General features: G+C 48.0%; 1 protein-coding gene across 1 annotated transcript; it reads right to left on the bottom strand.

Annotated features, from left to right (window-relative positions):
* Positions 1-1,576: 1,576 nt before the first annotated feature.
* On the bottom strand, positions 1,577-14,738 carry cratb (carnitine O-acetyltransferase b). The gene is made up of 15 exons (XM_061254380.1): positions 14,329-14,738; positions 13,675-13,896; positions 12,903-13,021; positions 11,429-11,482; positions 9,871-10,036; positions 8,966-9,140; positions 7,699-7,789; positions 7,378-7,465; positions 6,616-6,716; positions 5,098-5,217; positions 3,906-4,028; positions 3,526-3,661; positions 2,963-3,025; positions 2,139-2,278; positions 1,577-1,807 (listed from the first exon to the last, which is right to left on the bottom strand). Exons 1-15 carry the CDS (start codon positions 14,377-14,379, stop codon positions 1,606-1,608), a joined length of 1,851 nt encoding a protein of 616 aa, XP_061110364.1. The 5' UTR covers positions 14,380-14,738; the 3' UTR covers positions 1,577-1,605.
* Between the last annotated feature and the right edge of the window lie 367 nt (positions 14,739-15,105).

A 15,105-nucleotide genomic window follows, 5' to 3' on the forward strand; every position in this document is an offset into this window, starting at 1 on the left:
TTCCTCCTGTCTTTCATTAGCGGGTATGCAAAAAACTTTTCCATTAGTGATCGCAGTCGAACACTGCACCTCTCTGAGTTACTCGCTGTTAAACACAGTCAGAAGCCTTTTCATTCAGTGAGAAAGTATTTTATTGCAACATTAAGATCATATCTGATAACATTTATTTGAGTGTAACATTCCAAACTCAAAGCCGAAATGACTGGCACACAAAGGGAAGCAATGGAAACTGCCAAGAGACCAGCCAGAGCCGTCAACCACCGTACAGAACAATGTCAGATTCTTTAGGAAATTCCACCCTCTGTGGCGGCCATTTTAGAGTACCCTGCGCACAATGTTCCACAAGCGCAGAAAGCAGCCCTCAGCCCTCTTAGAGGGCAGCACCGCCTGCAGAAACTGTGCTGAGAGAGGAGAGAGAGAGAGAGAGAGACAGAGAGAGAGAGAGAGAGATGAGAAGAGAGAGAAGAGAGAGAGAGAGAGAGAGAGAGAGAGAGAAGAGAGAGAGAGAGAGAGAGAGAGAGAGAGAGAGAGAGAGCGAGCGAAGCGAGAGAGAGAGACAGAGAGAGAGAGAGAGAGAGAGAGAGAGAGACAGAGAGAGAGACAGAGAGAGAGAGAGAGAGACAGAGAGAGAGAGAGACAGAGAGAGAGACAGAGAGAGACAGAGAGAGAGAGAGAGACAGAGAGAGGAGAGAGAGAGAGAGAGCGAGAGAGAGAGACAGAGAGAGAGCGAGAGAGAGAGAGAGGAGAGAGAGAGAGAGAGACAGAGAGCGAGAGAGAGAGAGACAGAGAGCGAGAGAGAGAGAGGACAGAGAGAGAGAGCGAGAGAGGCAGAGAGAGAGAGAGACAGAGAGAGAGAGAGAGTGAGAGAGAGACAGAGAGAGAGAGTGAGAGAGAGACAGAGAGACAGAGAGAGAGAGAGAGAGAGACAGACAGAGAGAGAGCGAGAGAGAGACAGAGAGAGGAGAGCGAGAGAGCAGAGAGAGAGAGAGGAGACAGAGAGAGAGAGAGAGAGAGAGTGAGAGAGAGAGCGAGAGAGAGACGAGAGAGGCAGAGAGAGAGAGAGAGAGAGAGAGAGAGACAGAGAGAGACAGAGAGAGACAGAGAGAGACAGAGAGAGAGAGAGAGAGAGACAGAGAGAGGGAGAAATGCTGCTGTCACACTTGTTTTTCCCATTTTTTCCCACACTGGCTCAGTGAGGAGTAGCCACTGTGCTATCCTGGAGTGCGTAGACCAGATCAAACCGAACCGAACCAGACTTCCAAAAGTCCCAACTTATCTTCATTCCCATCCGCAATGTAGAAAACAAAGGTTAAAAAACCAAAAAACAAAACACCCCCCCCGCCCCCCAAAAAAAAAAAACCTCAAAAAAAACTTTCCGTCAATGCATTGCAAATCATCTGTAGCGCATTCAAGCTTAAAAGCATAGCACCATCCCCTACTCCCCACCCCCCCCCCCCACCCCACTCCCAGGGCCCGGTGGAAGTTTGGGCGTTGGACCCGGGCGGCGCGGCAGGCTCCGGGCGACCCCCGGCTACACGGCGCTCAGGCCGCCCCAGCGGGGGGGGGGGGGGGGGGGGCAACCGGGGGGGGCAGCGGCAGGCGGCTCTATGACGCGGGCTGCAGTAACTCCTGGAGCTGGCAGAGGGCGCTGTCCAGAGTCAGGGCCAGGGTTTCGGCGTGCGTCTCCTCGCAGCAGTTGAACGCGGTGATGGAGAAGTGGACGTGGTCGGCCTGCGGGTTGTAGCACACGGCGTAGCCGTCGGGGACCTGGGGCCCGAAGCACAGCACGCTGTCCGTGTTGGCAGGGACTGCCAGGGCAGAGGCGGGGCAGCGAGTCAGCGGGTCAGCTCCTGCTTTTCATGTCAACAACCTGGCTTCAGTCACTTCATTAGCCCTAACATTCGCACCACCTCAAACTTTAGCTACATTTCATGATAAGCGCATGAATGACGGCCGAAAAACTGTTCTTGTGTCCCTAAAACGTTTACTGTGATCTAATCTATTCTGTCTGGTTTGTCATACCTGTCCGGATTGTCATACCTGTCCAGTTTGTCATATCTGTCATACCTGTCCGGATTGTCATACCTGTCCAGATTGTCATACCTGTCCGGATTGTCATACCTGTCTGGATTGTCATAACCTGTCCGGTCCTGAGCTTGATGTGAGTGGCCAGGCCGTAGGCCGTGTCCATGAACAGGCGGGGCACGCTCAGTCTCTCCTCGATGGCCTGCAGCTTCAGCCCCAGCAGGTGGCGGTCGATAGCCTGCCCTCGGAGTGCCTGGGGGGGGGGAGAAACAGGCTGGTGGGATTGTGGGATTTGTAGTTTACTTTGTTCAAGCAGTGAACTACAGGTGATTCTTCAGGTTGAGTTCTGTTAGCAGAACAAGGGAGCATACATGGAAATGAGCAAAAGGATAAGTTCCACAGTGACATTAGGAAGTATCTTTCCCACACAGGGAGTGGTCACTGTGGAATAGCTTGCTGTGCAATGTAGTAGAGGCAGAAACACTGAGGGTTTTCAAGACCAGCCTTGATACGATGCAAGATACTTTAGCTTTTAGGTAAACTAAGCAGTAGGGGCACTTTAGTTGTAGGAAGAGGTGAGCATTGCTGGGCTGAATGGCCTGTTCTTGTCATTATATGCCACACACTGACAATCCTGTGTAAAGTATTACTTCCGGATACCCATGTGGAATTGAACTTTTGCCAATTTCAACCAATGTCCCTTTGTTCTGCAGACACAACCTCAGTCAAATCTGTCCTGAGACACTATAAGGACCAAAACAAAACAGACACTACGAAAAGCAGAAAACAAATTCATTCATTGTCCCATGCTAGCATGTTGCTAACGCAAGTACTGTGGCAATTTACGCTTTGACCAATCAAACAGCATGACAGTTTGGTGTGCTGCCAATCAGAACGGAGCCGGTGAATACGAGCGGGAACTGTGGTTGGTGGCTACCTGGTCGGTGAGAAGACTGTGGGCCTCCACAGCCTTCTTTAGCAGGTCCAGCTTCACCTCTCTCTGAAACACAGGGAGGGGGGAACAAAAAGACATCAGAGACAACCACGTCTCCACTGCCTGCTCCAAGGAATCCCCTTCCTCTGTAGAGCGGAGAGCATCAAATCTGGCCCTCAGATCTAAATCCAGCCCTGGTTTTCTCTCTTCTCAGGGAGATAACTGAACAATTAGTGCTCCCGAGTGGCCAGTCTGTTTTCAGGGAGGGTTGAAAACCAGCAGTTCTCAGCGTTCGAGGCCTGGGATTTGATGATCCCTACTGCAGAGGATAGCAGGATAAGGGTGTAAGTGCACAGGTGGGCTCATATCATGACAGACTGTATCAGGATAAGGGTAGGGCCCATATCGTGACAGACTACAGTGGAATGAGAGTACAGGCATGTAGGGAGTGCCCATACCATATCATGACAGACTACAGTGGAATGAGAGTACAGGTATGTAGGGAGGGCCCATATCATGACGGGCAGGAGCGGGCTGAGGGTTTAAGACTGAAGGAGCGGCCATACCGTGACAGACGGGTCATCAACCGCACGTATGAACCGGAGCGTCTGATTGGTGGGTGAGCGGATGAAGTCCGCGCGGCCGCCACGGAACATCCTGAGGGAGGCGTTGTCACATGACGCACAAACCTCGCTGTGCACCCTGGCAGGGGTGGGAGAGCGGGCAGGTATGAAAAGCAGTCACAGATACACAGCTCTGCACTGCCTCTACACGATAGCCATAAGTGTAGCCACGACGCTATGCCCTTGAGCAAGGCCCTTAACCCCACATTTTTTCCAGGGGGGGGATTGGCCCCTGCTTAGACTAATCAACTGTAAGTGGCTTTGGATAGAAGCGTCAGCTGAATGTAGCGTAATGGAGTGACAGTGTCAGGAACACCCCTCACCTGTAATAGGCCAGCTGCAGGGCCACCTGGATGAAGGAGTTGGGGCTGACGTTCACCTGTTTGGGGAAATCCTTCCCAAACTTCCGGAACGTGAAGCAGCTTATGTCCAGGTCATTGATCAAGCTGCAACAACAACAACAACAACCACACACGCAAGAAATAAAAATAAATACTAACTTTTCTGAGGTTATTAAATATGACATGTCTTCTGCAAACTACGCGTGCGGAAGATGAGGAAGGCTAGCTCTGCTGAGACACGCATGTGCTCACGATAAATCAAAAGCTCCGGATTGAGGGGTCTGTGCTCACAATAAATCAAAAGCTCCGGATTGAGGGGTCTGTGCTCATAATAAATCAAAAGCTCCGGATTGAGGGGTCTGTGCGCTCAATACATCAAAAGCTCGGGATTGAGGGGTCTGTGCTCACAATAAATCAAAAGCTCCAATATGTTTTTGATTCAGTGCCCAAGAACACATTAAACAGGTTGAGCGCGTTTTGAATTTGTGATTCCTTCCACAAACTGCATGTAAAATTATTGCCCGATTATATATGCAATCTGCGCTGGAGGGCTGCAGTGTTTTTAGTCGTGAGCAGGGTGGTTGAAAGAGTACTATTAGCAGTTATGCTTTTTTTTATGCACATCATTTTTAATTGGCCATTGTGTTGCTGATTGGCCCCAGTGTTCAGTTTAGCATGCTCCAAAATCATGAAAATATCCCTCAACAAACTCCCAACACAGCTTGTACAGCAACTTTACTGTGCTTAAGATCCGTGTCCGCAATGTGACGAATGACATCACCAGCATCATGCCTGCAAGCATAAATGTAGTTTTGTTTGGCAACCGTTACCAAAGTTTTCCTTATTGCGGTTCCCCTGATTGTAATTGCATGGCATCCCCACATGAGGGCAGAGTGCTTCCTGGGTCTATAAAGCCCAGCGGCTGCACAAGATAACAGACTGAGAAATTATAGCAGGAACCAGCTCCCTTGATTACAGTAATGTCAAGGTGACTTAACCACAACAGGCAGATTGTTTTTACTGACAGTGCTCCCTGTCTCTCATTGCCGTTTTCAATATGGTTGCATTTAGCAAAAAAAACAACAACAAAAAAAACACTTATCATACTGCTTATTTGTTTGGTGTTATTAAAAATGAAACCAGCCCATCTCAGCAGGGAGACTGGCTTCCTTACATGTCCAGATTTTGCTTCGCGTGCTCGATGTCTCTCTTGATCTCGGGATCGATGTAGAAATACAGCTTCTTGGGCAGCGGGAGTGGAACCAACGGTGGCCTCACGAGCTCAGGCTTTTCACTGAGAGAGAGAGGGGAGAGAGACATTAACACTGTACTGAGAGAGAGAGAGAGAGAGAGAGAGAGAGAGAGAGAGAGAGAGAGAGAGAGAGAGAGAGAGAGAGAGAGAGGAGAGACATTAACACTGTACTGAGAGAGAGAGAGAGACATTAACACTGTACTGAGAGAGAGAGAGAGACATTAACACTGTACTGAGAGAGAGAGAGAGAGAGAGGGGGAGAGGGAGGAGAGAGGGGGAGAGAGACAGAGGGGGGTGAGGAGAGGGGGTAGGGAGGGAAAGTGTCACAGTCATATGAAATGCCATGCGAGTGCTTCTACCTCCCTAATATGCAGAAAAAGTTGCTTGAAATCCGACTAAAGAGTGCATAATAAAGATTGTTTTTTATTGAAGTTGCAAGAATTTTCCAAGTATGACATTTTCCAGAAATTATTAAAACTCATTATCATGCTAGTAGACGAGAAAGAAAACAAGGAAAGATGCTTCCATCCCTCTCTACCTCCTCCCTCCATCCCTCTCTACCTCCACCTCATCCCTCCAAAAACCAGTCACACCCTGCGGCTCTACAGAACCAGGAGGACCACTGCTTTATCCCTCTATCAAATTCAAATTCAAATTGCTTTATTGGCATGACAAAATTTGCATTTGTATTGCCAAAGCATGGCAAGGAACATGTTAAAACAGGTGAGAAACAGTAATATGATCACATATAAAAAAACAGATTTGAATTGGGATTTGTATTTTATGGAAATTCCTTTTGATGGCATAGAGAGCTCTACAAGCTTGATCTTTTAGTGCATTCACTGCAAGGTCAAAGCTTCCTGAGGCACTGAGTTTCAGGCCTAGATAATCATAACATAAAGAATGCTCTAGAGCGGTGTTTCCTAGAGTGAAAAGGTGTCTGCCTGCCTGTGATCTGGCTTTCTTTTGGAGATCACAATCTTTGTTTTGGCCAAATGAACTGTCAGGGCCCAGTTCTGACAGAATTGCTCCAGCAATCGCAATCTCTCTCTCTCTCTCTCTCTCTCTCTCTCTCAGTGCAGTGTTATGTCTCTCACTCAGTACAGTGTTTCTCTCTCTCTCTCTCTCTCAGTACAGTGTTAATGTCTCTCTCTCTCTCTCTCTCTCTCTCTCTCAGTACAGTGTTATGTCTCTCTCTCAGTACAGTGTTTCTCTCTCTCTCCCTCTCTCTCTCTCCCTCCCTCTCTCTCTCAGTACAGTGTTAATGTCTCTCTCTCTCTCTCTCTCTCTCTCAGTGCAGTGTTAATGTCTCTCTCTCAGTAGTGTTAATGTCTCTCTCTCTCAGTACAGTGTTATGTCTCTCTCTCTCAGTGCAGTGTTAATGTCTCTCTCTCTCTCTCTCTCTCTCTCAGTACAGTGTTAATGTCTCTCTCTCAGTACCAGTACTCCAGCAGGTAGCCGAGCAGAGTGGCGATGGGCGGGCCCTCTGCAGTGGCCTGTTCATACAGCAGCCCGAAGGAGCCATCCTCCCCCACTACAAACTGAGAGAGAGAGAGAGGGGGGGAGGGAGAGGGAGAGAGAGAGAGAGAGGGGGGGGGAGGAGAGAGAGAGAGAGAGAGAGGGCAAGAGAGAGAGAGAGAGGGAGAGGGGGAGAGAGAGAGGGAGAGTGGGAGGAGAGAGAGAGGGGAGAGAGAGAGAGGAGAAGGGGGGGAGAGAGGGAGGAAGGGGGAGGGGAGAGAGAGAGAGGGGAGAGAGAGAGAGAGAGATCAAGCATCGTGTGAATTAATGAAATGAAAGAATGGTTTATAAAATGAAAGATAAACAGTGAAGAGGGAAGACGCACTCAACCACACAGCTGGGCTCATTCTAACACCATGATCCAATGCCAGTACTCCAGTTAAAAGCACAAACACACTGCAGTCAAGAGCACGTGCAGCCAACACTCTGTAGACTACAGAGGTCATAAGTCGTATTTCCTCATTTCCGTCAGAAACGTTAGCATTTTTGAGACTTCTGGTTAAATATAACAGATTTTATGCCATTTTAAAGTGCGGTTTCAAACGTCAGTGTAAATCACAAACTGACAGAGATGATTATGTGAAACTCCATTCTCCACTTTTCCTTTGATCAGGAAATCCCTAGAATGGCAGAGGTATTTTCTTTGCGGTACATCAGGTCGGTGGGCCGTGTTCAGGCGCTCACCTGTAGAGTCTTGTCAAACCAGCGGTTTCCGCTGTTGGAGTAAGTCCCGCCTCCGTGCAGGATCTGCGCTGCCATTCGACTGGAGTACCTGCCAATCATCACAAAATAATTAAATAACATGAGTGACTACAATTGCAGTAGGGAGGAAAAAACGTCTTTACTAGAAACAAAAGGACCTAAGAAATTTGTAGACACGATTTACAGCTATCTAACTCTTGTCTTGTCTTGTGCAGTATTTAAAAGGCCAACATATCTTTAAGAGCATGGGAACTTCGATAATGAGTTTGACAGACAGACAAACAGACAGGTGGACAGACGTACTTCTCGTCGGAGATCCTCATGACAGGCGAGTCCAGACAAAGGTTGAAGATCCCTTTCTCTATCAGCCTCACAGACTCTTTGTTTATTCTATCTGTGAGGAGAAAGAGTGCATCAGTGCTGTAGAGTTACTACCTCTCTCTAAACATCACTCGTAAATGTGGAGCACTTTCACCAGTCCTGGCATGCAAGTAGTGACCTTCTCTGAGTCGTGTCTCTGCAGTGGTATTGTAGTACGGTTGTGTGGCAGTCGTGTAGCAGTGTGTGAGTAGCGCAATAGCCTCGGAGTAGTGTAGTAGTAGTGTATAAGTAGTGCATCTGCAGTAGAGTGTGAGTATGTCAGTAGTGTGCAAGTAGTGCAGTAGTATGTCAGTAGTATGTCAGTAGTGTGTCAGTAGTGCAGTAGTATGTCAGTAGTGTGTGAGTAGTGTGCGAGTAGTGCAGTAGTATGTCAGTAGTGTGTCAGTAGTGTGTCAGTAGTGCAGTAGTGTGTGAGTAGTGTGTGAGTAGTGCAGTAGTATGTCAGTAGTGTGTGAGTAGTGTGCGAGTAGTGCAGTAGTATGTCAGTAGTGTGTCAGTAGTATGTCAGTAGTGCAGTAGTATGTGAGTAGTGTGTGAGTAGTGCAGTAGTATGTCAGTAGTGTGTCAGTAGTGTGTCAGTAGTATGTCAGTAGTGCAGTAGTATGTGAGTAGTGTGTGAGTAGTGCAGTAGTGTGTCAGTAGTGTGTGAGTAGTGCAGTAGTATGTCAGTAGTGTGTCAGTAGTATGTCAGTAGTGCAGTAGTATGTCAGTAGTATGTCAGTAGTGTGTGAGTAGTGCAGTAGTGTGTCAGTAGTGCAGTAGTATGTCAGTAGTGTGTGAGTAGTGCAGTAGTATGTCAGTAGTATGTCAGTAGTGTGTCAGTAGTATGTCAGTAGTGTGTCAGTAGTATGTCAGTAGTGCAGTAGTGTCAGTAGTATGTCAGCAGTGTGTGAGTAGTGCAGTAGTATGTCAGTAGTGTGCGAGTAGTGCAGTAGTATGTCAGTAGTATGTCAGTAGTGCAGTAGTATGTCAGTAGTATGTCAGTAGTATGTGAGTAGTGCAGTAGTATGTGAGTAGTGCAGTAGTATGTCAGTAGTGTGTGAGTAGTGCAGTAGTATGTCAGTAGTGTGCGAGTAGTGTGTGAGTAGTGCAGTAGTATGTCAGTAGTGTGAGTAGTGCAGTAGTATGTCAGTAGTGTGTCAGTAGTATGTCAGTAGTATGTCAGTAGTGCAGTAGCAGTGCACTGCACCTCTCAGCAGGCGGTTGTAGGCCGAGCCCCAGGTGTGGCGGTGCTCGCTGGTCAGGATGCCCACGGGCTCCTTGTCCGTCTTCCAGGACTGGGAGCGGATGCGGCAGAGCTGGTCGTGGATCTGACTCTGGGTCAGCGGTGTGCCGTTGCTGTTGTACACCTCCAGCTGGAAGAACTGCAGGAGAGCTGATCTTGGATCAGTTTCAGCCCACAAATATCCTCACCTCAAGTCAAGTCACGTCGCAGAGCACTTTTTACAGAAAACTGTCACAAAGACACTTTACAGAGACGCAGAAGGTCAAAAACCACAGGCCTGAACCCCCAAAAAGCAAGCATGGGGTAAACAAAACAACTCCCCAGCGGAGAGGAAAAACCCTCAAACACCCCGATGGGAAGAAATCATTCAGTGACTGAAACAGTGTAAATTATATTATAATGGATATAACAAAAATGTAATAACAAATCTATGACAGCCAACCAAATGAGTTAAGCAGGTTACAATGGGTTGAGCAGGTCACCTAATCCATTATGAGGCCAAAAGGCCAAATCGATCGGCGATCAGGGCTAAGATACGTAATGTTTAGAGCAGCAAAGCTGATCTACGTTTGGTTTTACCCCTGGTCACCTCCTAGCTCATAACTCATAATGAGCAAAATGGAAAAACCTGTTCCTCTCACTTTGGAGAAAAGCATTTTTATAAACTTCCCAACAGTGGGAGAATCAAATCTAAAATGGTGACACTGAACTTGGACGCCGTCTCCTCTCAAAGGTAAAATGGACGGAGAGAGAGCATGTTAACAAACAGAAAGAAACTGTGTGGAAATGGATGAAGAATGAAGGTGGAAGAGGTAGATGGGGATGGAAGGAGGGAGTAGTGAGAGAGAGAGAGAGGGGGGGGGGCCCACCTGGTAGTTTCGCACCACGGTGATGTGGGTGGGGGGGCGGCGGGACTGGCTGTAGTGGTACACGTAGTCGTGCTTGGGGCCCGGGATTCGGCAGGAAGAGAACAGCAGCGGGAAGAGCTCCATGCACAAGGGCTGACCCCTCATGAACTCCACCGGCAGACTGCCACTGAGAGAGGGGGAAGAGAGGGAGGGGGAGAGACAGAGACAGAGAGAGAGAGGGAGAGAGAGAGATAAAGGGAGGAGGAGAAAGAGATGGAGGGAGAGGGAGAGAGAAGGTCAGGGGTAACAGATACCATCCACACACCGGAACAGTGCTTAAACAGGACAGGCCACCCAACACAACCTATTTGACACAACACACTCCAACACCGACTCAGGGTCAACTGGCTCAATGGGACGTATAGCAGCCAGCTTGGAGTTCAGACCCCTCATGGATCACCAAATCCGTAAGGCACTTTAGCCTGCTCAAGACTTGCAGGACCAGGGACACTCATGGTCCCCCTCAAACTCATTGGTCCGTCACACTCGTGGGACCTCTCAAACTCACTCGCGGGGCCTCTCAAACTCATGGGACCTCTCAAACTCACTCGCGGGACCTCTCAAACTCATGGGACCTCTCAAACTCACTCGTGGGGCCTCTCAAACTCATGGGACCTCTCAAACTCATGGGACCTCTCAAACTCACTCGCGGGGCCTCTCAAACTCATGGGACCTCTCAAACTCATTGGTCCGTCACACTCGTGGGACCTCTCAAACTCACTCGCGGGACCTCTCAAACTCATGGGACCTCTCAAACTCACTCGCGGGACCTCTCAAACTCATGGGACCTCTCAAACTCTCTCATGGGGCCTCTCAAACTCATGGGACCTCTCAAACTCATGGGACCTCTCAAACTCATGGGACCTCTCAAACTCACTCATGGGACCTCTCAAACTCACTCATGGGACCTCTCAAACTCACTCGTGGGGCCTCTCAAACTCATGGGACCTCTCAAACTCACTCGCGGGACCTCTCAAACTCACTCGTGGGGCCTCTCAAACTCACTCGTGGGACCTCTCAAACTCATGGGACCTCTCAAACTCACTCGCGGGACCTCTCAAACTCACTCGCGGGACCTCTCAAACTCACTCGTGGGGCCTCTCAAACTCACTCGTGGGACCTCTCAAACTCACTCATGGGACCTCTCAAACTCACTCGTGGGGCCTCTCAAACTCACTCGTGGGGCCTCTCAAACTCATGGGACCTCTCAAACTCACTCGCGGGACCTCTCAAACTCACTCGTGGGGCCTCTCAAACTCACTCGTGGGACCTCTCAAACTGACTCGTGGGACCTCTCAAACTCACTCGCGGGGCCTCTCAAACTCACTCATGGGGCCTCTCAAAATCATGGGACCTCTCAAACTCATGGGACCTCTCAAAATCACTCATGGGACCTCTCAAACTCATGGGACCTCTCAAACTCACTCGCAGGACCTCTCAAACTCACTCGTGGGACCTCTCAAACTCACTCGTGGGACCTCTCAAACTCACTCGCAGCACATCCCTACAGCACACTTACCTGTCCACTTTGGCTTTGAAGTCCAGAACTCCAGCGATCAACTTGGAGGCAAACCTATGCAGAGACAATAAATGGCACATCACATGCATACAGATGCTTTAATTGCTGATTTTAATATATTTTGTCTAAGTCATGTACCCATTGCACGTGGCTATTGAAATTTGACACAGACAGCCGTGAAAAAGAACTCATTCAAATTGACTTCCTCTTGGAAATAAATGAAATATATCTCTGATCACCCTCATCATCCTCATCATCATCTTCCTCCACGGTTTCGCCAGGCTACACTACATGACACAGTTCAGTAATCACAACAAATAGATGAGCCAGAAGAGTAAATAATGGAAATAAACCATTGTTTATCTAGTCGGGCTGAATCTTTTGTGCTACGCACTGGCTTCTACCTCTTTAAAGTACAATTGACCAGTTTGCCAGTTAGCAAGCGGCTATCCATGCAGCTATTATAGCTATAGCTAAAGTAAAAAATAAATTGGTTTTACAGTTTGAAAAATGCCAGGGCTAAAAGACTTACAGCATTAGTGAAGTATAGCAGCGATGTGAAATTGACTCCACGGTTTATTATCTGATATTTGTAGCATAATTTACTTCATCTGTATTTCCAAGTTTTCAGTCATTATTCTGTCAGGCTTCTTCCAGATCAGCCCCAGTGTGTTATTTTCCTACATTACCCAGAAGTACTTTCACCACCCCCATTCTGGTAAAGCAGCATGGCATACACAGCCACCAACAGTAAGATTAGCAGCTAGCTGGTAGTGCTGAGCTAAAAGACTAAAAGCAAAGCTACTTTGGGGACATTTCCCTGCTAAAAGCAAAGCCAGAACTCGTAGCCATGTCCCCCAATCCCCCACAAAGCCACACCGTTGCATTCTGCACTACTGGGGCTCCTAACACAGCAGAAATGCTATGTACTCTTGATAAATGACTGATTTCTCTCTGTGGGGATTGTTGCAGGAAGTTGATTGCTGGGGACTTGTCGTTCCTAATGGGCTGAACTGAATATCTAGTATAATAGAGGCAAGTGCAACTCCAAAGAGTTTAGTGCAGGTGCTTGGTAAAAAAAAGAACGCAAAGTATAGAAGTAATACCCACACAGGGCTATTACTGTTCCCGGGTGATATATTTATTGAAATGAGCAAGGCAGACAACGTTTCGCCTTCGTCTGGTCTGAGCTGAACCAAATGCATAACACTTGCAGACGGTGCCGTCGCAAATTGAAGACACACTCTCCTATTAAAAAAACTCCATTGGGTCTGCAGTGGCAATATCACCGTGTGACCTCATGTTCAGGACAGAAACATGAGAAGTTTAACAGCAGAAAATAAATAAAAAGCTAATCTATGAAGGAAAACAAGGTCTGGGTTGCGTTTCACGTTCACCAGTATGCGGATACTGACAGTGTCAAAGTGTTTTAGGCCTGGAGGCCGGAGGCTGATGGGACCGGTGTGGGACTCACAGCAGCTGGCCCCTCCAGTCAGTGTAGTCCTGCTTGGGGAGGGCGATGGCCGGATTCGAGTGGACAGCCAGGGGCTGCCTGTTCTCCAGGAATGCCCACTTAACCCACCAATCAGAGATCTAGGGCGGGGGGAGAGGCGCGGAGCCTCGACGTCAGAGAAGGAGCAGCACCAACACATCCTACGTTAATATTTGCGGCAAAGCTTGTTTTATTGCTGATTCTTGATCCATGTTTTATGTGATTAAACTACAGGGTTCAGGGTTTTTTTTTGTTTTTTTTAAATCAATGTGGTCACTTCTAGCACTTGGAACCGTTCCTCACTCTAGGGTTTTCAGCGCACGAAACATACACTTGTGTTGCGAAATCATATCATCCTCTACCTCCACCCCCCTCCTTGAGACAATTTCTCTTTCTCCATCCTTCCATTGCTTCCTCTCCCTCCCTCAACACTCGTCTGTTCCTTCCTTCCTTACCCGTTCTGTGACTGCTTCCAATGGCTCACCTATGCGCGCATATTCTTTCAAACAGGTCACATGGGAGAAAGGACAAGCAGTCTCTCACTCACACACACACACACACACACACACACACACACACACACACACACACTTCGAGAAGACCTGAGTTATGTCCCACAACGATCCAATGTCTATCCATGTATTACAGCGAATGTGGTAACACGAATTTTGCAAGAGGAATTTTAGTGTGTGTTTAGTCTACGTTTTAACCGCACGTTCGGGGCACGGCACGCGGCTGGGCTCCACACGCTCACCCAGTTGTGCGAGCTTCTCGCTCGCTTTTCCAGGCCCTTCTGAAGCGTTTCTCCTAGCCCGCCCTCAGCGCCAAACTTTCGCACCAACTCCCGAGTGTGCTCCAACTCGTCGGCAGGGAGTAGCGGCTCCAGGAACTGCAGGTAACCTTGCAGCGTCTGAGCGAGGGGTGGTACGGGCTGGGCTGGCACCGACAAGGACCGAACGCCCTGCCTGAACACCACCTGAAATGCGAGAAATGGGCTCTGACGCGAGTCTTTAGCAAACAATGTACAACAAACTGAGGATAAAAGCTATCCTTAAACTTACAACGGGGACACGGCATTATTAAAACATAAAATATTCTAATTAATTAATTAAAAAATGAGCATTACATATAAGTAAGCTACTAGCTAACTAGCAGGGCTACTGTTTTGACAGCTGGAAATTCAAAAGTAAGTTCCGTTTACGAGTCCAGCTTGCTTGCTTAGCAATCAGCTAACGATACATGCAACTTGAAGCCATAATTATAACCGAACATGTCATGAATATACATTTTCTTAAAATAGGCCAGCTACAACTTAGCTAGCAACAAAATCTGACATTACTTCGAAAAGTATTTGTACATACACATACGTAGCTCGCTAGCTAGCAAGATGACCGAATAGCCTACTCACCTGAAAAAGTTGAGCCCCATACTTGGCTGAGGTAATTTTTTTCAGAAACATTGCAGCGAGCAAGCTAGTTGGTAACGAACAAGCACATAAACCCGCACAGACTAAGAATCTGTGTACAACTGTGGGGATTGGTATGGGGAATTTAATCCCCACGATAGACTACACAAGCATTCGCGAATGTAAAAAAATCACTCTCGCCTTCCCTTTTGTGGATGGGCGGGGGTTTGGAAATAACAAGCTTAATTTATTTGTCACAAAAAGTTTGCATTCCTTGCGTGCAAACGTGCAGGTTCAGAGCGTTCACGCACGACCCGAGCACGGGAGATATCCGTGCGGGACTCGACTGCCGAAATGTTCGTGCGTACCAGCACGCAGGACAGCAGCCCTCAAAGGTCTTGCTGGGGATACAATTCAACACGTGTCGCGCGTTGTTTCCGTAAACCCCATCACAGTGTTGCAAAAGTAGCAATTTTGTCACCAAATCTGGAGACATTGGACTGACTAAGTCGCCAAACTGTATGTTAAATTCTCTTTTCCTGAGTCGCCAAACTGTATGTTAAATTCTCTTTTTCCGAGTCGCTACCTTGTACCCTTGTCTTATAAGAATACCAGAATCATACGGAGAATTGGGCCACCAAATCTTCCTTGCGGACAACGACAATTTCTCCTTACAGAAGAAGGCGACTTTTAACACTCATCCTGGCGACTTTAGGGAACTTTCCCAGTTTATAGGAACGTAAGGCTTGTTGTATGTGTGCACCACGATTTCTTCCACCA

This window comes from Conger conger, chromosome 9 (genome assembly GCF_963514075.1).
Source record: "Conger conger chromosome 9, fConCon1.1, whole genome shotgun sequence".
Taxonomy (NCBI): domain Eukaryota; kingdom Metazoa; phylum Chordata; class Actinopteri; order Anguilliformes; family Congridae; genus Conger; species Conger conger.

What these genes read in the sequence shown, in the direction of transcription:
- cratb (XM_061254380.1), bottom strand. Translation starts at nt 14,379, where the DNA reads ATGTTTCTGAAAAAAATTACCTCAGCCAAGTATGGGGCTCAACTTTTT. An exon ending in CGAGAAGCTCGCACAACTGG is followed by an intron (nt 13,022 to 13,674) that starts GTGAGCGTGTGG and finishes CCCCCGCCCTAG; the next exon opens with ATCTCTGATTGGTGGGTTAA. An exon ending in CTGCAGCTGGCCTATTACAG is followed by an intron (nt 3,662 to 3,905) that starts GTGAGGGGTGTT and finishes CACCCCTGCCAG; the next exon opens with GGTGCACAGCGAGGTTTGTG.